This window comes from Podarcis filfolensis (genome assembly GCF_964270895.1).
Source record: "Podarcis filfolensis genome assembly, chromosome: 10".
NCBI lineage: Eukaryota > Metazoa > Chordata > Lepidosauria > Squamata > Lacertidae > Podarcis > Podarcis filfolensis.
In genome coordinates this window covers 54,376,628-54,400,196 of record NC_139612.1, presented here as the reverse complement: position 1 = coordinate 54,400,196, position 23,569 = coordinate 54,376,628, and the positions used below count along the sequence as shown (strand labels likewise).

Below are 23,569 nucleotides of genomic sequence, written 5' to 3'. Positions count from 1 at the left end.
GGATTTCAGCCTTTTTTCTCAAATGCCTGCCTCTCCAGCAACCATCTCATGCCCCCCTCTGATTCCTCCCCTTTTCTGGACCTCGCTTTCTTATATATATCAATCTCCCCTTTGCTGCCAGACGACCATTCCAAATCCTCCTCTGGCTCAGGACAAAAACTGCACAGATGTGGGAAAGGCTGGCACTGGGGAAAGCTAGTGGCACTGTCATCCTGCCACAGCAGGGAGCTGGCTGCTTTTACCCAGGGACAAGGAGCAAAGGAAAGGGGGGGGGCGGGGCGGGAAGGCAAGGAGAAAGGGAGTGCCAACTAACCCAATGGAAATCCGGAAGGGAAATGCATGAGTGAGATTTCTATCAAGGAAAACAGCAGGGAGGGATGGGGAAATAAAAACAAAACGGGGAAAGAGAAAGAGAGAAATGTGCAGGGAGGTGGAGAAGTGAAGAAAAGGATCAGGGAATTAAAGGAAGAATGGCGAGGGGAATCTCGCCTGAAAAGAGCTCAGAAGGGGAAAGCAACAGGAGGGTGCCCTGTGGGGACCACTGTCTGTCCTTAACAGCTCCAATTGTCAGCCCGTCTCAAATTCATAATTCTTTCCCCTTTATCCTGCCTTTAGCTGCACCACACACACAAACACACACACTGGTGGTTTCACAGGAAGCAAAGCACGTCAAAATCCCTATGGTGCTGTGTGTATGTGGGCCAAGAAGGTGGGGCGAAGATGTGGAAAATCAGGCATCTGCCCCCTCACAAGGAGACAAAAGAGGTTCCCATTTCAGCCAGATTTCCAAACAACATGGCACCCATAAATGCAATCCCCTCCTTCCCAATCAACCCTCTTTCTTAACACAGACAACATTAAGCCTCTGTCTTCCAACCAAGAATAATGCAGTTACTCAGACCCTCTTCACATGCACTCCAAGCTACGGGAGATGCATTTCTCCATGGCGATATCCCATCCATCTATGTCATGTGTGAATATGCAATCCCGTGGGTGGGAGCTGGCAGGTGGCAGAGAACCATACAATTGATTCTGCTTATGTGGCTGCACTAATAATAAGGGCTGTGTGTTTGATCTGGAGGAGCCTCAATACCCAAACCAAACTGAGGAGATTCATATGGTTCCCCGGTCATCTAGCAACTTGCAAGAGAAACTAAGCAAGGGAAGGATCCCAGGTCTGTGTTTATCAACATGCTACTTTGTATGTTGTTGTCAAAAAGCATCTCCCAGGCTGCAAAGAGCCCTGCACTGCTGCAAGGGAGCCCAGAGTTTTCCTTAAAAAAAATTCATTGGAAAGGAAGTCCAAGCAGATGCCATTGAGCACCTCACTGATAGAAGATAAATGCAACCTCCCCATCCTCTATTATTTTTTTCCATTGAAGCTCTGGTCACTCATCCCACATTCTTCAGAGATGTGTACTGAGGCCACTACCTTCAAATGGTTGAAATACATCTGCTGCTAAGGTCATCAAAGCACCACATCCAAATGTATGGCTGTCTACTGAAGAAGTGCCAATATGCTTCAGCCTTTCCAAAGGGATCATACGAAACCAGTTGGCCAGAGACTTTATCCCTATTCATGCATCAGTTGCATGAAGGGAGAGTAAGATTGTGCTTATTGCTCTCCTTCCAGTGTCCCAGGCCTGCAGGCAACATCGGTGAAACTCTTTCTCAGTGCTGTGTTAGTTCATCATGTTGTTATTGAACAAATAAGGTTTGTTATGAGACACAAACCAACACATGTTTGCATCACTGGCAATAATGGTTCTACAATACCACTACCAAGCGTCTGAAAAGCTATTGTCTGTGCAGTTTGCCAGTGGAAGGGCTAGACAGAGTGATTTTTTACACTCGTGCCTTCCAACCAGGTAACTGATCAGAGCCAATAATGCCGCTTGAATGTGAAGAGCTTGGCACCCACCCCCTCACTCACCGTGGTCTAGGATGTACTTCACAATCTCGCCATGCCCAGTCTTGGCTGCGTGGTGAAGCAAGGAACAGTGGTCAGGTCCCTGGATTAACAGATTAGCTCCTTTTTTGCAGCAGTCTATGAACTGGAAGATAAATGCATAGAGAAAAGTCTAAGTAATGTGAAGTTGTGGTTTCCTTTTGCAGATGTGGCCTTAAACAAATTGCATTGCTAAAACAGAAATAGCTGTTAGGCAAATGTTTGCTGGGCTTCCAGATTCAGCTCTGAGCAATGGAAAAATAAGCAAGCATCTTTAATAGCATTTCATGAACGCCTTACACTGTAATGTAAAATAGGTTGGACAATGGCCTATTAACTTTGTGTTAAATTTGTTTGTAATTGAGGTGAGGAACCTCCGGCCCATTGGCCTATTTGGTCACACCATGTCTCTCCATTTGGTCCACCAGGACAAGCCATCACTCACTCACCTGTCCTGCACCAGGGATCATATATGATGTCTGGTATGGAGAAGGTAAAGTTCCAGCTGGGCTGAAAAGGGGATTGCAGGCACCACTAATCACCTGATGGGTAGCACCTGCAAAAGCCTTTGCAATGAACTTTGAAGCCCTGCCCATCAGCTGATTGTCGGGGCTTCAACACGTAGCACAGGGCTCTCTGAATACACTAACAATCAGATGAAGCCCCAACAACCTTCAGCATAAGAGCCCATCCTCCCTAGGCCAGTGAAAGTCCTGAGAACTGATTTGCATGCAATGGTTGTAGAAAATTGCTGCACGCATTAGCTGTCACCGTGACGAGTGAGTTGCACGCATACCAGGTAGATAAGAGCTATTGAGGAGGGCATGGAGATGAGCTCGTGAGAAATGTGGGATGGAGAGAGTCCTGGGAGCTGCTTAGAGAGGCCTGGTAGGTCTATATTTTGTCCTGCTTGTGAGCCTTCCATAGGTATCTCCTTGACCACTGGGAGAACAGGATGCAGGACTTGATTCTTATATTACGGTCTTCAAAAAAATGTGTCTCCTAGGACATTTCACAAGCTTCACAAAGAGAACATTTTTAAGCACTGAGCCAGCTCCAATTCATGGATTGCAATTATCCAGAAGTCAGAAGTTCTCATGGCACAGTCCACCTCAAATTCTTGTGTGGACGAATAAAAATCCTAGTCTGTGGTCAGAAAGCACATAAAACGTCCAAGCTAAGCAGATTTGGGTCTGTTTAGGAGCATCACTTTCTTTTCCATGACGGGCAAAAGGTGGGATATAAATGTAAGAGAATCAATAACACGGCATAACATCATTTATGGCAGTGATCCCTTGATCAGAAAAAATGTAACCTCTGAAATGTGCCTTAGTTATTGAAAAACAGGTGGTGCAATGACAGACATAAGCAGCATAATGACAGGAGTTGGGGAGGGGGGAACCCCTCCCCTTTCTACTCCAACAGGAGAGATATTGGAGAGGCTTGGCATTCCTGGAACCCGCTTAATATCTGAACTGCATTCACAGCAAATACTGAAATTGCAGTGAAGTGCAAAGGAGAGCAGAAACTAATGTACTATTAGACTGGCCATACATCAAATCATAAGATGATAGACTGTGGTGCCTGTTACTTACATGGGTAGCTACATGCATCTACACTGAATTATGCGTTTAGGAGTGTTTGGATGTTGTAGTATTGCTAAGACTAGTCTCTTGGGGAAGTTGTGAGTGTTTAGCATTTAATAGTAATTCTTCAGCTTATAAAGTAACTCGGTATACTAGAGGGTGGGTGTGTTGCGCAGGATAAGGCCTTGTAGGTATTACTTTATTTCATCGGAGGCATGAAAGATTTCCAGATGTGATAGGAGACATTTTTCTTCCAACAAGCTTTTCCAACAGAATGAATAGGTCTCTGTCATGGTTATCCACTTGCTATTTTTTCTGAGCTGCTGATCTTTTCCGTTTTGTTTTAAACTGTTTTCTAGCTGCTTTTGCTACATTTTGTACATTGCCTTGAGATGACTGTGGAAGGCGCTTAAAGCATACTTATGTACATACTTGCACTCGATGAGATCTCTTGTTCTAGAAGTCGTTTTAGTTGGCATTTGGTATTCAGATATGTACCCATTTGGAGTTTGAAGAAGGATAACAAATTATCCTGGCCTCAGTTATCCACGCTTTGATAACCTCCAGGCTAGACCACTGTAATGCACTATATGTGAGACTGCATTTGAAGACTGTTCAGAAATGATAAGTTAATGCAGAATGGGAATGGCCATTATGAAAAGACTGTGCCTGGACTATTCTAACTGCACTCACTCCCAATGCATTTCTGGGCCCAGTTCAAAGTGCTGTTTTCACCTTTCATAGCTTAGAGTCAAAGCACCCATATACAGTGATACCTCGCTTCTCGGACATAATCCGTTCTGGAAGACCGTTCAACTTCCGAAATGTTCGAAAACTGAGGCACAAAGGGCTGGCTGCAAGTTCAAGTGGGGAAAAAAATGGAAAACACACAGCGGAAGCTGTTCAACTTTCGAGGCGCATTCAAAAATGGAAGCAATTACTTCTGGGTTTTCGGCATTTGAAAACCAAAACGTTTGGCTTCTGAGACGCTCGAAAACCGAGGTACTACTGTATGAAGATCTTGACTAGAGGGCCTCCTGCTAGTGCCCCCATCATCTAAGGCAGCCTTTGCCAACCTGGTGCCCTCCAGATATTTTGGACTACAACTCCCATCAGGCCAAGCCGGTTTGACAAAGGCTGATCTAAGGTGAGGCTTTATGGCGACGGTGTCCCAGTTCTTCTCTCCAGTGAGGTTTGCCTGGTGCCCATCTTAATGTCCTGGTTTAATTTTCCAAATATTTAGATGCAAATGTAAGCTAGCCCACCAGCCATTTTAATCCTGTTCATAGATTCTTTGGCTTTCGGGGGTTGTTCTATTTCTCCATGTTTACATTTTTAGTTATTTTTTAATCCCTTTTTTGGTTGATCATCCTTGAGATATAAAAACTTGTATTAAATAAATAAATGAATGGTAATAACAACAGCCATGTAAGGGGTATAGGAGATAGAAATGAGGATGCATCAGAACTTCTTTTACTTACTTTTAGAAAATCACCAGCTATTACTGACTGTAAAAGTGCTGCAAAGAACAAAAAGAGGACATTAGCATTAATAATCATTCTTGACACAAATGTTGCCCGATTGTGATAATTAATACAAAATAAGAGGCTCACCCCAAAGGCCTTATATTCTACAGGCATGACCTTTCCAGGCCATTGTTATGCATTGCAACTTAGATTTAAGAGCATTTTCACACCTGAAACTTAAATCAACACATATTTGCAAATGTAAAAACAGCAGCAGCAACAGCAGCAGCAACCCTACATCTTGTTCCATATTCTATTCTGCATCAAAAAGCATCACATGTCATACAAACTGCATATGAACTTCCAAAAGATCCTCTCTCTCTTTTCTCTCACTTGTGAAAAATGGCAGCTCTGGATTTGGTGCAGTGCAGTCAGTTCTCCTGCACATGACATCAAGCCGAGGGGGTGCAAATTTGAGAGGAGTGATAATTAAGAAGATCCATTTGGGGGCACCAAATTTTGGCCTTGCGCAAGATGACATATTACAGAAGATTGCCAAAGTCTGACCCTGAAAATCGTCTCATCACATCGGATCCTGTTTCACACATTATGTAGCACCAATCCCATATTTGCCCCGAGTGCAAGGAGTTGCTGAAATTACCAGAACTCTGGTGAATGTACCTGTATAACCCAAATATTTTCAAATATCCACTTGCCACATAAACACTTTACATATTTAGGGGTACACCAACCAATGTAATGCATTAAAAGGTGCTTAGTGACGCGCTTAACCAGTAAGGGATTCTTACAGAAGGCTTCAATTCAAGGAAGGCCATAGCTCAGTTGTGGCACATCTGCTTTGCCAGCAGGAGGTTCTGGGTTCAATCCCTGGCATCTCCAGGTAGGGCTGAGAATATTGCCTGCCCCAAACCTTGGAGAGCTGCTGCCTGTCAGTGTGGACAGCACTGAGCTAGATGGAGCAACAGTGTCTACGAAAATTTTGGCACAACACCTGGGAAGACAGGCGAAATAATGCCAGTGTACTGGAAGAAGCAAAGATCTCCAGTGTCAAAGCGATGATTCTTCAACATCAACTTGGTTGGACTGGTCATGTTGTGAGTATGCCTGATTATTGTCTTCCAAAGTAACTACTCTATTCCAGACTGTAAAAAGCATAATGCTGGTGGTCAACAAGGCAAATCTTTAAAAATGTAGTATAAACACCAACAAAAGTAAAACACTGGCCTTAAAGCACTCCAATTGGAGAACAGCCTTTACCAAAGGTGTCATGGGCTTTGAAGACGCTCAAACTCAGGACGAAAGGGAGAAACGCACTAAGAGGAAGGCATGCTTGGAAAACCCTGACCGTGATCAACTCCCACCCGGAAACCTATGTCCCCATTGTGGAAGGACGTGTGGATCCAGAATTGGCCTCCACAGTCACTTAACGACTCAAAGTTAAGACCATGTTCATGGAAGACAATCTTACTCGGCAACGAGTGATGAAGAAGAAGAAGAAGAAGAAGAAGAAGAAGAAGAAGAAGAAGAAGAAAGGGTCTGATTCAGTATAAGGCAGCTTCCTATCTTTCTAAGAAACCATATCCATATATAAAGGATCAGTTATACATAATCCAATCAGTCAGTGGCGTAGCGTGGGGGTGCAGGGGGGGCCGACCGCAACATCTGGGGCTTAGGGTTAGGGGGCGCAAATCCATGGGTTAGGGGGCGCAAATCCATGGGTTAGGGGGTGCAAATTACTTGCCTTGCCCCGGGTGCTGACAACCCACGCTACGCCACTGCAATCAGTTATTTGCAGGAGTGGGGAACCTTTTCACCCACAAGAGCCACATTTCCTCATGTGCAACCTCCCAAGCACCACATGCCAGTGGGGGGCGGGGCCCCCACAAAAAGTGTGTGGAGCCACAGGTGCGACTCTTATCATGGTACAGTAAAAGTCAGATGTTCCTACGTACAGCCACACTTCATGCTCCTCTCTCTTCATGCTCTATCCAGGCAAGAAAGAGGCACGATCATAATTCAGTGATATATTCCAGCCAGGAGTAAACCAATTGAGGAGGGTTCGGAGCAGGATAATTGAGGAGGGTAGCATGGGAACATGGCTTGAGAATAGTCATGGGAGCCAGATGGAGAGGGTTGGGGGGCTGCATTTGAACTCTGGGACTGAGGAGCCCTATCTCTGATTTATAGTTGGCCCATCACCATGCAGTTTCAAGGTGGGTTACATTCAAGCTCAACACTAAGTCATCACTTGGACTGTATCAAAGAGCAAGCAGAAACTCTGCAGATGGAGTTATGCTCTGCAAAAATATGTATCTTGAGCAGCCAGTGATGGGGTGAGACACAACTTAGCAGGGAGGGCATATCACAACCCAGAGGCCATCACAGTGAAGACCCTCTTATGCACCACAACCCAATGTACTTCAAAGGGCAACTGTAAAAATACAAATTTCAAAGGTGTGTCAGTTCACTTATTGTTTAAAGATGTATAGTTCTGATGGATTGACCTTTAGATGAGAATTGAAATTATTTCGGTTCCCCCAAATATCACCTTTGCCTAGTGCAGAAACGGAACTGACTCTAGCACCACCATATTCCTGACTAGAAACCCTCGCCTTGACTGGAGTCTGAAAAATGAAGAAGTGCAAGCAAATTGGCAGAGAATTTTCTCTGTGCAGCGCTGGGCTGGCACCTCCGTGGAGAGAATTCCACAAGGAGCTCATTATTACTCCAGGAATAACACCACAAATGTGTAAAAGGGAGAGGGAGAAAGAAAGAAAGAAATCACTGCAGGAAGAACTGAAGGACGCAAGCAAAGAAACTAAGCAGTGTTGCTCACTCAGAGAGCCTATGTTTGCGATACAAGATTCAAATGCTTCTTGCATCAGATTTTTGTGTAAGAGTTTCAGGAACATTTCCTCACTTCATCTCCCATGTGTAGCACAGGAAAATGTAACATCCAAACCAAAAAGACAACCAATAAAACTACAGTAACTCTTAAGGCAGATTTCATGACAACTTATTTACAGGTTTTCCGAAAAGCACCCAGCAGCTCTATTAACTGGGACACATGTGTTGCTTTGCAGGGTATTGTGGGGTTGTTTGTTTGTTTCTAAAGGGGCAGATAAATGAATAAAAAGGGTGTGTGTAAGAGGGGAGAATCTTTTCCTGTTCAGCAGATACTATACCTCCAGCAGGTTCAGCCAAGCAACTTCTTCAAGTCTACTTGTGGAAACTCTACTTCCAAAATTATTTATTGCTGCTTTATAAGATAAAGGGACCCCTGATAGTTAAGTCCAGTCGCGAACGACTCTGGGGTTGCGGCGCTCATCTCACTTTACAGGCCGAGGGAGCCCGCGTTTGTCCACAGACAGTTTTTCTGGGTCATGTGGCCAGCATGACTAAGCCACTTCTGGCGCAATGGAACATTGGCACCAGAGCAGCACACGGAAACGCTATTTACCTTACCTATTTATCTACTTGCACTTTTTGGTGTGCTTTCGAACTGCTAGGTTGGCAGGAGCAGGGACCGAGCAATGGGAGCTCACCCCGTCACGAAGATTCAAACCGCCAACCTTTTGATCGGCAAGCCCAAGAGGCTCAGTGGTTTAGACCACAGCGCCACCTCCATCTTAAAACAGAACTCAATAAGATGTGTGGGGTATAAATAGTAAAATTATCATTGTGGAATGAGACGTCCCTATTTTCATTGGAGAAATGTTAGAGGGCATGTAAAACTGGTATAGCATAGTGGTTAAGAGATTGAGATGTGAATCATGAGAGCTCCAGTTCTACTCTTGCCTTTGCCAGACAGTCTACTAGATAGTCTTAAGCAAGCTTTTTTCTTCTAGCCTCAGTCTGCCTATCAGCTGTATGGGGGACAACAATACTTCATTTACCTGAAAGGACAGTTGTAAGGATTTCAACTGGCCAATGCATGTGGAGTGTTTTGAACTTTTGAAATCACTATACTGATGTTAAGTATTATTTATTAGCACATTTATTTATGACAGATTGCATTGCTAAACTTTTATAAATTGTTATCTATTAAGACATTGCTAGGAGACCTCAAAGCAACAATTCACGTGCAACCTGTTTTCTCACACTGGAAGCATGGATCCATAAATCCATAAAACTCAGCTTGCATTGTTAGGCTTCATTATTTCTGTTTCTGTCTGTGCAGTTCCGAAGGAGGGATGGAGCTGTCAATACATTGGGATTTTAAAACCCAAATGAAAATTTCTCATATAAACAATAATAGAGCTATTCATCCATTACAAGCATCCCTGGAAGTGTTAACTTTACTCCCTCTGCTGGCCATGAACAAAAACATCTTGTCCCTGTATAGAATATTCCACTTGCTTTTCATCAGCAACTGGACACTACAGTGGGGAAACAGCCCTAACTGGTAGAAGGCAAGCTCCTATAGAAGAGTGTGGAAGCAATTTGAAGGGTAGGGTACAAGGAGGATACTGAACATTACACACACACACATACAAACACACACATCTAAAAAGTATTCTCAGTCCATGGTTGTGGGTATGCATGTCGGTGTGTGATGCGCGCAAGAATTTCTCCAGTTTGCTGATGCACCCTCAGACCCCCTAAAAGTTGCTGATCCCTGTTTTAGAATATTGATTGCCAGATAGGGTGGCTTTGTGTCCTATTGTACAGTGGGCAGTCCTCTTTTTGTAGGGATTCCCTTTTTAAAGGGCTGCCCAATCCAGGCAGTGGTGGAGCTTTATACTCTGGCACCGGGGGAGGCGGCAGAGAGCAGGCGGGGGCATGGCTGGTGTGTGTCCTGGGGCATTGTGCACCACCCGCAGGGGTGTGGCACACATTCTGGGGGTGTGGTGCCCAGTGTGGGCGGGGGGGGTAGCCGCGATGTCACCCCACCGGGATCGCACTGCTGGAGGCGGTGCTCTCCCCCCCGCCCCCCTCTTCCTCCACCAGTGAGTCCAGGTCCAGCTTAAAAAGAAAGAACCTTAAGAAGGGAGAGCGGAGCCTTGAAGTTGCCCATCAACACTTTACCCCTGGACAGCAGACTGAACAGGCAACCCAGCTGCCCTGCCACTCTCTCTTCCACTATGTTGAGATGCCCTGCGCGTACTCTATAGAGACGTAATACATGTATACATATAAATGAGCACCTGCGAGTTTTACGCAAATCAGAGTCCTCTTTTCTGGTGATACCATTCCTTTTTGTTGGGAAAGTGAGTGGCCGTCCATTTGTTATCTGCCCTGACTCACAGAATCATAGAACATAGAATCATAGTCCAACCCCCTTCAATGCAGGAATCTCAGCTAAAGCATCTGTGACAGATGGCCATCCAACCTCTGCTTTAAAAATCTCCAAGGAAGGAGAGTCCACAACCTCCCGAGGGAGGCCGTTCATTATTCAGAATAGTGGTTTGCACGACCGACTAAGGAAGCTAACAACACAATGAAATTCAAAACAGTAATCATAAATTGCACATTTATTTGCAATTCAATTAAAACTGTTTAGCCTAAACAATTCAACAAGATTGGTGGAGTTGATACCAGCTTTTTCAAAGGTCATTTACACCCTGCCCCCCTGTCTCTTCACTTGCCTTGTAGCACTGCCCCCAGGTAATCTCACTGCCCCTCACCCACCCCCGGGTTCTAAACTATGTGAGCATGGTTGCAACTCAGGCTTCAAACCGTTGAAAATTGGCTTGGCTCTCAGCTCTAGGAAAAAAGAATCTGGCTGGCACTATCAATGTGCAATTATGGGCGAAAGGAGGCCTTTAAATATGCATTTATTCAGAGGGCGACAAGTGTTGCTGCCTCACAATACAGAGCATGAATTATGCACACGTTTTATCATGCCATAAAGTATCTCCAGGCCTTGAAGATGTCACCAAGCATTATTCCATTCAACAAACACGGAGACCAAGTCATTATTTTCTTGACTTTTCCCTAAGATGAGCATTTGCAGCAAGAAATAGAAGTGCTTTAGTGCTCTTTGATTGGGTAAGTGGATTTGCTATACACAGACACATACACACACACACACACAGTCCACAGAAAACCTTGTGTGACTGACAAAAGTGCAGACCTAAGGCTTCTACCCATCTAACAAACTGGCAAAATACAACATTGGCAACACAGCACATTTCTCTGGGCTGGCTAGATCATCAATAGACTTCCATTCTTCTAGCAGGGAGAAGCCGGGAGGATGAAAGAGGTAACTTGCTTTTCTATGCATTTTTAAACCTTTGTGCTCTTTGCTGAAGCTGAAGTGTAAAAAAAAAACCCCAAACCCCCCCCCCTCTCAATTAGGTAAACCTTGCACAACCGGCATTGTTAAGAAACAGACTCTCTCTTTCAGAAATGTTGGGACACTGGCAACAGATGTTGGACTGAAAGAATAAGTTCTGTTCACTGTAATTTACAACAAGCCAATGCCCTAGAGCTGCTGCTGTTTATTTATTTTTTTTTTAAAAAAAACATTTAAGCATTGCATAGCTCTGGAAAACTGCTCTCACAGTTACCTATTTGCCTGGTAGCTCTAGCACAGCTTTCCCTTCTCATTTTTTCCCAATCAGTCTACAAAAGCAACCCTAAACTGCAGTAATTTCATGTCAACATAGCACTGCAGAGGAGACTTTAAAACTGCAATGAAAGCATACATGGTGGGTACAAGATGTGGCTCTCATAGTCCCCCATAAATATTTCCACTTCACATGTGAGCATGTACTAAACTGGAAGTCGCCAATCTTTTCGGATCAGTGGGCACGTTTTGAATTTTGAGAGTGCGCTGCAGGCCCAGTCATAAAATGGCTGTCATAGGGAGTGAGGAATAACACAAAGTAAGAGTCAACCACCCACAGCCATCAGACACCAGCTATGTCTTGCTGGTCCTGATTGTGGAAATCACACAATGCTGATCACACACAAATAGTAATGCTGCTATTAATAGGAACAGGAAGCATTCCTCAGTACCAGGGAAAATATACAAGGTGGCCACAGCACATTCGTTTCACATAAATTGCTTAGAAGGTACCTGCCTTTCTTACTCCATAACTTCATTTCTATGAGAGCTAGAATCATAGAACTGCAGTGTTGGAAGGGACCCTGAAGATCACTGAGTTCAACCCCCTGAAATGCAGGAAAACGCAGCCATCCCATACAGGATTCAAACCTGCAACCTTGGTGTTATCAGCATCATGCTGTAACCAACTGAGCTATCCAGGCTGAGATACTTGCTCCTTCTTTTTAAACGAAAGCTCAGAGTCTTGGGAAGCTGTTCAGGGCACCAGGGAATGCCTTTATGGGAACCACAGTGCTCGTGGGCACCAAGTTGGTGACCCCAGTTTGCTTAAGGTAGGTGACACAGATTAAACTAATCAAATATTAAACTAACCAAAACTAAACTAGAGGGGTCAGTTTATCAGTTCTGGGGTTGTAGTGCAGTGTCTTAAAACATTATCATTTAAATCTGAGGTCAAAAGTTTGAATTCCGCAGTATGTCACATTCTTGCTCCAGTTATTCACTTTCAATAGTGAGCATTCTTAATATAGGCTGGATCTAGACTTATCAAAGAAGCGTTTCAGTTAAATGCGTTGCAAACTTTGTATGAGAAATCGGGTTGACAAAAATGGAACTCCACAGAGCCGCCTGGTGTCACAGTGTTAGAATGCATAAACAATGCATATAAAGCATTTTTTCTTTGCCAATGTGGCTGAGTCCAAAGCCTTAAACTTTATTTTAAAAGTTGCTGTTTTTAAAAGTAACTGATACTTTTAGTGGAAATGTTTGCAAATGAATACAACTCATAACATTCATAGGCATACCTTGAACTGATAAAAGGCAGAGACACTTTGTGGGACTACGATTTATAACCTCTTGATATAAGCCATTGTTTTGAGAAACTGCCTCAAATAACATTTCTATTCTTAGAAATAGCAATGTCTTAAAGCCATCACACTACAGTTGCAGACCTGATAAATGGAGTGTTTCCTTTATTCCTGTAGTCTTCATTCAACAAGGATAGATGAAAGAAAGTCTCTCCCCGCCCCAATTCCTCTCCCTCTCTCTTGTTAAATGAACAGTAGCAAGCCAGAAAGTGTTTAAAATGTGGGGGGCAAGACAACAAAAGAGGGGGCTTACAATGGTGCAATCCCATACATGCATATGCAGAAGTAAGCCTCACTTACTTCAATGGAGCTTACTACCAGGTAAGCGAGTATAAGATTGCAGCCCAGAGCATAGCTATACCATATCTTCCCCCAAGTGGAATGTTTTATTTGTTTTGTTAATTTTTGCTCAGCCTTTTTACACACAGAACACAAAGTGGCTTACATAAAACCAGAATAATTCAAGCAAAGTAAAAAAGAAATGAAAATGCAGGAAGAATTTGTGCATATGTTTATTCTATTTTTTTAAAAAAGAATTTATTTCTGTGCGTTCAAATGAATGGGGAGCAATGCTTGGCATGCAGAAGGTGCCAAGAGCAATCCCTGGCATCTCCAGATAAGGCTGGTAAAGACATCTTGGAGAGCTGCTACCTGTCAGTGCAAACAGTACTGGACTAGATGAGCCAACTTGCAAAGTAGAGATGGGGGCCAATTCAACATTATGTTGCTTAGGTGTACACCTAGCAATTTAATGTGTGAATGACACATATGTATCAATACAGATGAGTACCATCTGAGTACCAGGATTGGCTGTTGCTTCCCGTAAACCTGTGCAGAGGGTTACAAAGCCTACAGAACATGTAAAAAGGTCCTCATTGCGAAGCTGTAGAGTGACAGTTTTGTTATCTAACTCAAGGATGGGGAACCAGTGGTGTTCGATTTGTTGTTGGACTACAACTCCCATCATCCCTCTATTTGTTGTTGGACTACAACTCCCACCATCCCTCACTGTGCTTCCTGGGGCTGATGGGAGTTGGAGTCCAACACCAATACCTAGAGGGCCACAGGTTTCTTTTCTTAGCCCTAGTCTAAGAAAAGCTGTGAGCAACCAGAGCGCCAGACTCGCTGGCTTCTCCAGTGTATTCTGTAAGACAACCGTTTAAAGAAGAAGAAAACTAACCCAATGACAAGTTGATGCCACTTTTGGAAGGGATGAAAAGAGAGAAAATAGTTGTCAAGCTGAAAGAAAGATGGGGGTTGGGGAGGGATTACGGGAGCAGGAAGATGAAGGAGATGTGTGAGTGGAGAGAGTACAATTTTGGCTGGCTATCCCATGCACTTCATTAAAACACTGTTATGCTGGCAAGGGGAGAAGAGCAATTGAGTAATGGCACATTTAAAAGCAAACGCAGAGTGAAAGGCTAATCAAGGCTTCGTATGCAAATGCTTTCACTCCTAATTGCAAGAACTGCTGGCCCGCTCAGAATGCATTTGACTGGAGACTGAGATTCCTCCTTTCTCCTTTGTCTGAAGGGCTTCTTGACCCTCTTTGGTTCTAATAGAATACTTAGAAGTGAGAAATGCAAAAAAAACAAGCAGCCTTAATGTTTTTAGATGCAGAGAAAGCATTTGATAATGTCTCCTGTTTAAAGTTTTGGAATGTATGAGCTGTGGAGAAACTTTTATAAAAGGAGTTAAGGCAATGTATACAGAACCATCAGCAAAATTGATAGTAAATAACGTATTGACTGAGAACTGTAAGATAACTAAAGACACTAAACAAGGTTGTCCGCTGTCACCTTTATTGTTTGTATTAGTTTTAGAAGTTTTGGCGCAAAGAATAAGATGGAATCAAGAAATTAAAGGAATAAGGGTGGGACAGAGACAATACAAATTAAAGCATTTGGCGATGATGTAGTGATATCTGTAGAAGAACCAATAGAGTCAATTCCGAAAACATTAGAAGAGATAGAAAAAAATGGAGAAATAGAAAGTCTTAAAATTAATAAAGATAAAACCAAGCTCTTGGTAAAAAACATGAATGATGAGAGTAAAAATAAATTATAAACTATATCAGGTCTAAAGATTGAAAAGAAGGTTAAGTACTTAGGTGTATGGTTAACAGAATACAGCTGTATAAAGATAACTATCTGAAAACATGGGAGGATATTAAAAGAAATTTGCAAATATGGGATAGAATGAAATATGGGATAGAACTTTCATTGCTGGGTAGAGTGTCGACCATAAAGATGAATGTACTACCAACAATGTTATTTTTGTTTCAATCAATACCGGTGATCAGCAAGACAGTTTGATTCAACAAATGGCAAAAAGATATTTCTAAATATATCTAACAAGGAGAAAACCTGGGAATACAATATAAAATACTGATAGACTCGAAAGAAAGAGGAGGTTTCTCCCTACCAGATATGAGATTATATTATGAAGCATCTTGTCTGTGCAGGTTGAAGGAATGGTTGCTACTGAAGAATCCACATATTTTAGATTTGGAAGGTCATGATAATATTTTTGGTTGGCATGCTTATTTGTGGTATGAAAAGGCAAAAGTACATAAAGCCTTCACAAACCATATAATTAGGGGGGAAATGTGTAGAATATGGGCTAAATATAAAAACTTATTGGAGATAAAACACCACTTTGGCTTTCACCTTTGGAAGCCATAGTAGTGAAAAAGAAAAAAATATGATGGAAAGTTGGGCGACTTATAAAAATTTGCTAAGAGAGGAGAGTGGAGAACTTAAATTAAGAGAGTTTAAATTAAAAGAGTTTAAGGATTTATCTTGGGAATTATAGGATTAGAACTACCCAAACAGTATAGAAATTTATGTATGTGACTACAGCTGCAAGAATGTTATTTGCCCAAAAGTGGAAGGATGAAGAGGTCCCAACGAAAGAAGATTGGATACAGAAACTAATGGAGTATGCAGAAATGGCAAAACTTACCGAAAGAATAAGAAATCAAGACAACAAACTTTTTAGAAAGGAATGGAAGTAGTTTATTGAGTATTTACAAACTGTAAACAGATCAAGACATTGGCAGGATTATTTTAAAAACCTGCAGTTTTAGAAATATATATGAGATATAGATGAGAATAGATGATTAAAAAGAATAAGTGAAGGTAATTTGGAGTATGCAGGAAAGGACAAAAATGTAAGGAACCGCAGAAAGAGGGGAAAGGGAGTTGAAACTGAAAATGTTAAAACTATGGTTAAATCATTGATGTAATGTACATATATAAACGAAAATGATAAATAAAAATTTAAAGAAAAGAAAGAACTGCTGGCCCATTCAGAATGCATTTGACTGGAGACTGAGATTCCTTCTTTTTCCTTTGTCTGAAGGGCTGCCTGACCCTCCTTGGTTTTGCTGTGCTCATTCAGTGAGACTGCCTTTATATGGGGCTACTAACCATGGAGGGTGCGGGTGGCGCTGTGGGTTAAACCACAGAGCCTAGGACTTGCCAATCAGAAGGTCGGCGGTTCAAATCCCCGCAATGGAGTGAGCTCCCATTGCTCAGTCCCTGCTCCTGCCAACCTAGCAGTTCGAAAGCACGTCAAAGTGCAAGTAGATAAATAGGTACCCCTCCAGCAGGAAGGTATACAGCATTTCCGTGCGCTGCTCTGGTTTGCCAGAAGTGGCTTAGTCATGCTGGCCACATGACCCGCAAGCTGTATGCCGGCTCCCTCAGCCTGTAAAGCGAGATGAGCGCCGCAACCCCAGAGTCAGTCACGACTGGACCTAATGGTCAGGGGTCCCTTTATCTTTACCTTTACTAACCATGGAAGCTATTTACAAGAGATTCCCTGTGTGACTTCGAGCTACTTGCAAGCCAGGGCACCTCCAGATGACCTGTTTATTAAGCATTCATCCTGATCTGTTTGCAGAGAAATCAAATGGCACTGACTATTTAATGAGCCTTCATCCCGATTTGTTTGTGAAGATAGGGTTGCATCAAAGCAAGTATCACCCCACACTTCTCAGTGCCTTTTCCCATCACTTTCCTTATCGCAAAAGTTCAGATCTTTGGGGGGAGCAGGTTTCTTGCGCAAGATCTCCCCGTCAACTACAACTGCACAACCTGAATTTGCCAGGCTGTCTCCCACGAGTGCCATATAAGAACACAGGACCAGAATTATAACCCAAATTCCGGCATCACAGAATAAGACAAAAACTGGGAAGAGGCATTGTCTTCAAGTAGGATTGGAAACAGATTGCCACTCAACACTTTCAGATTCGCCTGACCCTGCATCATTCTTCCCAGAATTGCAGATTTTGCTATGAAGGAAGCTCAGAAAATAAACCACAAACCATCTGCCTGTCCCGTTCAGCTTCTCTCACCGGCTCCCTTGGGCTGTGTGGCACTTCACTCACCTGTTCAGAATTCCCACACATCCCACAGGGCAGCCCTTGCTTAAACCAAGAGTTTGACACTTGTTTCTTTGTCAGCAAAGCCCCTGTGGGAATTGCAGTCCGTGCAATAGGTTTGTCTTGTCTTTTTTTTTTCCCCTCAATGCCTCTGACAAGGGGAAGCTGTAGCCTGAATGCAAGTCAGCTATCAGTCCTGACGGCTAAAGTAAATCCTAGTCAGGGCTGCATGGCTTGACTTGTACAAACTGCAGGATGAAAGACTTGCCCCACAGAGTTGTCTGCTGAGAAGTTTGAGGGCACTGATTTGGTGTGAAAAGCCACGCAGCAAAGTGGCTAAGGATCACCGGCCTTTGGGACCTTTCACAATGCTAATCTTACAAATTCAACTCCATTGCAATGTCTGTAATATACCCAGGCCAACATTTTATTTATTTCATAAAATTTACATATCTCTTTAATTGATTTTATATTTTTGAAAAGGCAAAGTGGTTTACAAACAAGATAAAACAATTAAATTATCATTTTTTAAAAAAACAACACCAACAACAACCCTGCTTTTAACAACAATTTAAAATATTTCTGAAAAACTGATGCAAAAACTTTGTGTGGCTGGAGGGCAAGAGAGAGAGAGAGAGAGAGAGAGAGAGAGAGAGAGAGAGAGAGAGAGACTGACTTTTATGGTGAACTGATGGTCATTCATCCAGCACAGGAACGAGGACTCTACAGGACAAACTGTACCTGCCTCATTCCGTAATATATGGCTGTGTTAACATTCTCCTTCATATTGATATTGGCAACTTTCAGTCTGTCTCCACTTCAGTGCTTTCACAAACTTTGCTATCATTGCTTACATCTGAACAATGCCTTTGGGTTGGCAAAAAGTGCGGGGAAGGGAGATGTTCGGTTTGTAACTTTTTCAGTTAAAAAAAGGGGGGGAGGAAGAAACTACAATGCAATACTAGAAAAAAACAACCTCATGTTTAATATTTTATTACTTTTTCCATATTAGAAGCAAAAGTGGGAGCGGGGGAGGGGAAACAGGCCCTCTTCCCTGCCACCTCCAAAAAACAAGGGGGGCGGGGGGCGGGTTGGGGAGAAGCCTCAAAATGTTGATGTTTCTGAGAAAAAGGATCATAAGAAAATTCTCCTCTTTGCCTGGCCTTTAAGGAGGATTTTAAAACCAAACCACACTGGGGTCCCTATGGTTTTCATTGTCTCAGAGATTGCCTTGAGTGTTGCTTTTTTCTTAAGTTCCCTGTAAGAGTAATATATCCAAACCAAAATAAGTCCCGAAAAGAAAGGAGAAAGAGTGCCCTGAAGTCTCAGCCACACTAATTAAAATGTGGCGTTCAAGCTTTGTTGTTAAGCGCCTGGTGCAACGTGAGTTATAAATGCAGTCTAGAAACAATTAAAGTTTGCCTTACTGATTAAGATTCATATTCACTGCTCAATCAACTGAAGTTTTAATGGTTTCATCTGCGGATTAAAGCTTGCAACTATAGGGGAAGGGGCACAGCTCAGCAGTAGCGCATCTGCTTTGCATGAAGAGGATCCCAGGTTCCATCCCTGGTACCTCCAAGTAAGAAAAAGATTCCTGGGATCTGGAGAGTCGCTGTCATTCAGTGTAGACAATGATGAGCTAGGTCAGTCAGTGGTCTAACTTGGCATAAGGTACATTCCTGTTCACAGCCTCCAATAGCAGATCCAATGATTTTGTTTATTTACATTTCTAACCCACTTTTCTTCCATTATGCAACGCAAGGCAGCATACCTGTGATTCCCTGATGGTTTCCCATTCTGGTGCTGACCAGACTCAGACCTGCTCAGCTTCAGGAGAGCAGTGGCCTCATGTGCTAATGCAGGAGTCAGCAATTTTTTTCAGCAGGGGGCCGGTCCACTGTCCCTCAGACCTTGTGGGGGGCTGGACTATATTTTTTTTGGGGGGGATGAACGAATTCCTATGCCCCACAAATAACCCAGAGATGCATTTTAAATAGAACCACACATTCTACTCATGTAAAAACACCAGGCAGGCCCCACAAATAACTCAGAGATGCATTTTAAATAAAAGGGCACATTCCACTCATGTAAAACACACTGATTCCTGGACCATCCACAGGCCGGATTTAGAAGGCGATTGGGCCGGATCCTGCCCCCTGGCTTAGTTTGCCTACCTATGTGCTAATGCTTTCGGGAGACATCTCGCTAGCTACTATTGGAAACAAAATGCTAGACTGGCTTTGGTTTGAAAATGGGTGTTCTTAAATTCTTGGACATGTGTTGCCTAACCAGCAATGCTCTGCTCCTGTCTGCCATACCCCCAACAGAGATCTGGGGAGCCATGAATCCCCCCAAAAACAACTATTCCATAAGCCAAGAGAGATCCTCAGCTTGCTGGGATTACCATTTAAGAACAAAGGAAGATGCCATTCCCTGAGTGGTCCTATTGGTCCACCTAGCTGAGGGTTCTTCACAGCCAGAAGATAGAAGTCTCTCCCATCCTACCTGGAGATGCTGGGGATTGACCTAGGGCCCTCTGCATGCAAAGCAGATGTTGTGCCACTGAGCTATGACCAGTGCCAGATTTAGGGTGGTGTGAGCGGTTCTGCTATGCAGGGTGCCAAGCTGTAGGGGTGCAAAACTGAGAAGATTCATAACTGAGAAGATCCACTGAGGGACGCCAAATGTTGACCTCACACGGGGAACCACATCACAAAAGATTACGAAAGTCTGTCCCTGCTATGACCTTTCCCCAAGGAGAAGAGAATGCAATGAGCGATGGCAGAAAGAAATCTTTTGTATTTCTTGACTGCGCCCGTGACAGCATATCATCACTAAGCCTGAGAAAACACAACCCAGGGAGCACATCAGGCTGCTTCAGGCTAGCATAGTGAGGAACCAGGGAGCATCATCCCCAAAGATGATCCAGGACACAGGGTTTGACCTTGGAGTACAGAGCAGGCACCAAAATGCTTTGCCCATCCAAGTCTGCGGCTTTGCTGGAGGGGACAGCTGGGGAAATACATAGGACTGCTGCAACCAGCCCCCATTTGCCAAGTGAAGCCATCACTGCGGCATTGGGGCAAAGCCTAGGCAGAGCTAAGTTCCAAGGCGATTCCTCTCCTGGTGGATGACAGACAGTATTTACAAGCATCGGAACTAAATGTTCTGACCCTGCTGCATCATAAAAGGCTCTCGCCTGTAACCATTCTTCTACCCTGTAATACATTTCTCAATCAGCTATTTCACTGTCATTAAACAGAAGCTTTTAATGTCCTTGGTATGATAGGTGAAGAGTGCTTGCGGCTTTGATTCTCCATTTCAAAGTAAGCTCATAAATGCTTTTATGGTTCTGGAGTGGTTAGGGATATTGATCAAACTGTAGAGCTGGTCCCCTGTCACAGAGGCACAGGTGGTAAATGGAACATGAGAGGAATTTGTGCAAAGGAGGGAAACAGGGAAGGCAGAAAGGAAAGGGAGATGGTAGGGACAGATACTGGAGATTAAAGCCAAGAAGATCCATAAGGAAGCACTTCATATGCTGCCTGACACTCAATTAATAGATAAAATGACAGAGTAATAGGATAATGTAAAGAAAACCTATAAGGCCGGCTAATAAATCACTGCCCATTGACAAATAGCATGATACTGGTATCCAGGACAACCTATTAAAATGTAATGTTTCCTCTGAAGCAAGGGAATAAGAGGCAATGGAATCAGGTTTTGGCAAGGATCAAATGCAACATAATAAACATATCACTCAGCCGTGGCCAAACGGGAGGGAATAGCGTGTGCTCTCTTGACATTGTGAAATGACATTTCAAAGACTGGAAGGAAGGAGAACTTTCTCTGCTCAGAAACTGGGCCACAGCTCATCAAGAGCTTCTCCTGTGCAAGACGCATTGAAATGAACACATTGCTACCTGTGCAGTATCAGTTATGATTTCCCATCTTATTAGCGGACCTTGGGTTCAGTCTTGCAACAGGAGGAAACCATACAGAAAGCCCCCGTGTTGGCTAAAGCAGGGAAAAGAGCCTGTGGTCCTCCAGGTGTTGCTGACTCCAACTACCATCATCTCTGACCATGCTGGCGGGGTTGAGGATGAAAGAAGACAGGTTCCCCCACCCTTGTGTTAAAGGGTCCAAGACAGCAGGATGAAAACAAACATGGGAATCTTGGGAGTCTGCTGTTTGTTGGAACAGGCAGTCATGAGTTATTCAGGCCAATGAAGAATCTGAAGTATCTGAAGAAGTGTGCATGCACACGAAAGCTCATACCAATAACAAACTTAGTTGGTCTCTAAGGTGCTACTGGAAGGAATTTTTTTATTTTGTTTTGACTACGGCAGACCAACACGGCTACCTACCTGTAATCAGGCCAATGGGTATGTCCTTGTTGTTCCATTCCCAAGACCCAAACATCCATCTTTATTTGCCCAGTATTTCAGTGAGAATGTGCTCAGAGGCAACCTGTTTTTTTAATTCTAACTGTATGGGCTGTATCCAGTGCTGCCATTCCATTTGCACCAGAGATGTATGCATGCAGGGAAAAACTTACTGCTTTTTCCCTCTTACCTGCAGCTCCCCATACACCCTCAAAATCTGCTCCAGAGAGGAGAGAATGAAGTCTCACTGCGTGAGCAGAAAGCTCAGATAAAGTCCTATGTCTTTTGCACCTGGTTCTGGTTTGGGGATTTACTAAACAAACCAAATAGATCTTAGACACCTGAAGTATGCTCATGCCTGCCTTACAAGGCATTGTGTGAATTAGTGGAAATCATTTCTGAATATCCTTGGTAGACAAATGCCAAATATTATGCTCACCCAACTTTCCCCAATCAGACCGAGGGCTAGTGGTGGTGAAGAATCTAGATCACTTCTCATCCAATTAACCTGAGCAAAACTCATATTTATCAAGCTGAGTTTGCAATAGGACAATTAACAACAACATGCAGACAAATAAAATAGATTCTCACCTTGATCTTCTGAAGAAACCGGAGACCTGGAAGTAAACCAACAAAGACCCATCAGTCTTTTTTTTTGGTAAGATGAAAAGGAAAACAAATGAAATTCAGTGCACTTTCAGGGATTTCTGCAGCAGCACTTAGTAAAGCAGAGTTTGGCTGATGCGAAATACTTCTACAGGTTATGTTATGTTCAGCTCCTAACAATTGCTAAAATTCAGATCCCGCTTCATTCCGTCTTTGCATCAGAATGAGCCTCACAAAACATCCACCTAGTTCTGCGTCACTGTGATTTTGGAAAAAGGAGTACTTTATTATTATTATTTGAAAATATAAGGAGAAGAAAGAAGGGTGCCTCGTAAACAGGTACAGCTGGAGGGATAAACTGCTGTCGTCTCTCTTCCCCTGGGTTTTCCCGCTGCCCCCCAATAATGAGCCTGGTTACTGCTCTCTAAGACCTGCCCTGAAATCTCTGCCTCCCCAAGGAACAAGCTATTGCCACCCATTATCTCAACCTCATGTGTACAGTCAGTTTCTATCTTCACTAGTCTCAAGTCAGAGAAAGAAAATAACAGGGGGGAAATTGCTTCTGTGGATCAGGTCAGAGGTGAATTGATAACCAAAGGTCCATCAAAATCCAGCAGTGGCTCCACTGAGATTTCCTAGCCAAGCTGAATGCAGAGCGAACGTTCTGCGGCCAGATTTTCCAACACTTCACTTTTCTCTTCAAAGTAACTGCTGGTGTGCATCACAGACATGGTCAGGGAGAAGAACAGTAGCTCAGTGAAAAGGGCAGGGGCAGGGCAGTGGTAAGGGAAGTGTTGCTTAGGTGCACTTCTGGGAGTACTGGGTTGGCTCTGACAGTGTGCCCCTGTAAGAAATCTACACTGCCTTTCCCCAGCTAAGCAGCATTGATTATGCTGTCGGGAGGGCAACTCTGTGACACCTGCCCCATAATGCCAGTCATGCTCCAGGAGCACATGCTTTTCCTCCTAAAGGTCTCAGGGTCAGTCCTTGGAAAATCCAGTCTAAAAGCACCAGGAAGCAAGTGATGGGAAAGACTCTACCTGAGGTAAAAAGGTAAAGGACCCCTGGATGGTTAAGTCCAGTCTAAGGCAACTATGGGGTTGTGGCGCTCATCTCACTTTCAGGCCAAGGGAGCTGGCGTTTGTTCGCACACAGCTTTCCAGGTCATGTGGCCAGCATGACTAAACTGCTTCTGGAGCAATGGAACACCATGACAGAAACCAGAGCGCATGGAAACACCGTTTACCTTCCCGCCACAGCAGTACCTATTTATCTACTTGCACTGGTGT

At 43.5% G+C, this 23,569-nt stretch overlaps 1 protein-coding gene across 7 annotated transcripts in view; it reads right to left on the bottom strand.

Annotated features, from left to right (window-relative positions):
- DGKI (diacylglycerol kinase iota) overlaps positions 1 to 23,569 on the bottom strand; it is a 251,571-nt gene that overhangs the window by 5,652 nt on the left and 222,350 nt on the right. For all 7 annotated transcript variants that reach the window (XM_083572279.1, XM_083572283.1, XM_083572280.1 and 4 more), the window contains 3 exons: positions 22,266 to 22,291; positions 5,016 to 5,053; positions 1,934 to 2,054 (listed from right to left, as the gene is read on the bottom strand). In XM_083572279.1, the coding sequence (XP_083428405.1) occupies positions 1,934 to 2,054; positions 5,016 to 5,053; positions 22,266 to 22,291 (185 nt within the window). The remainder of the gene's footprint in view (positions 1 to 1,933; positions 2,055 to 5,015; positions 5,054 to 22,265; positions 22,292 to 23,569) is intronic.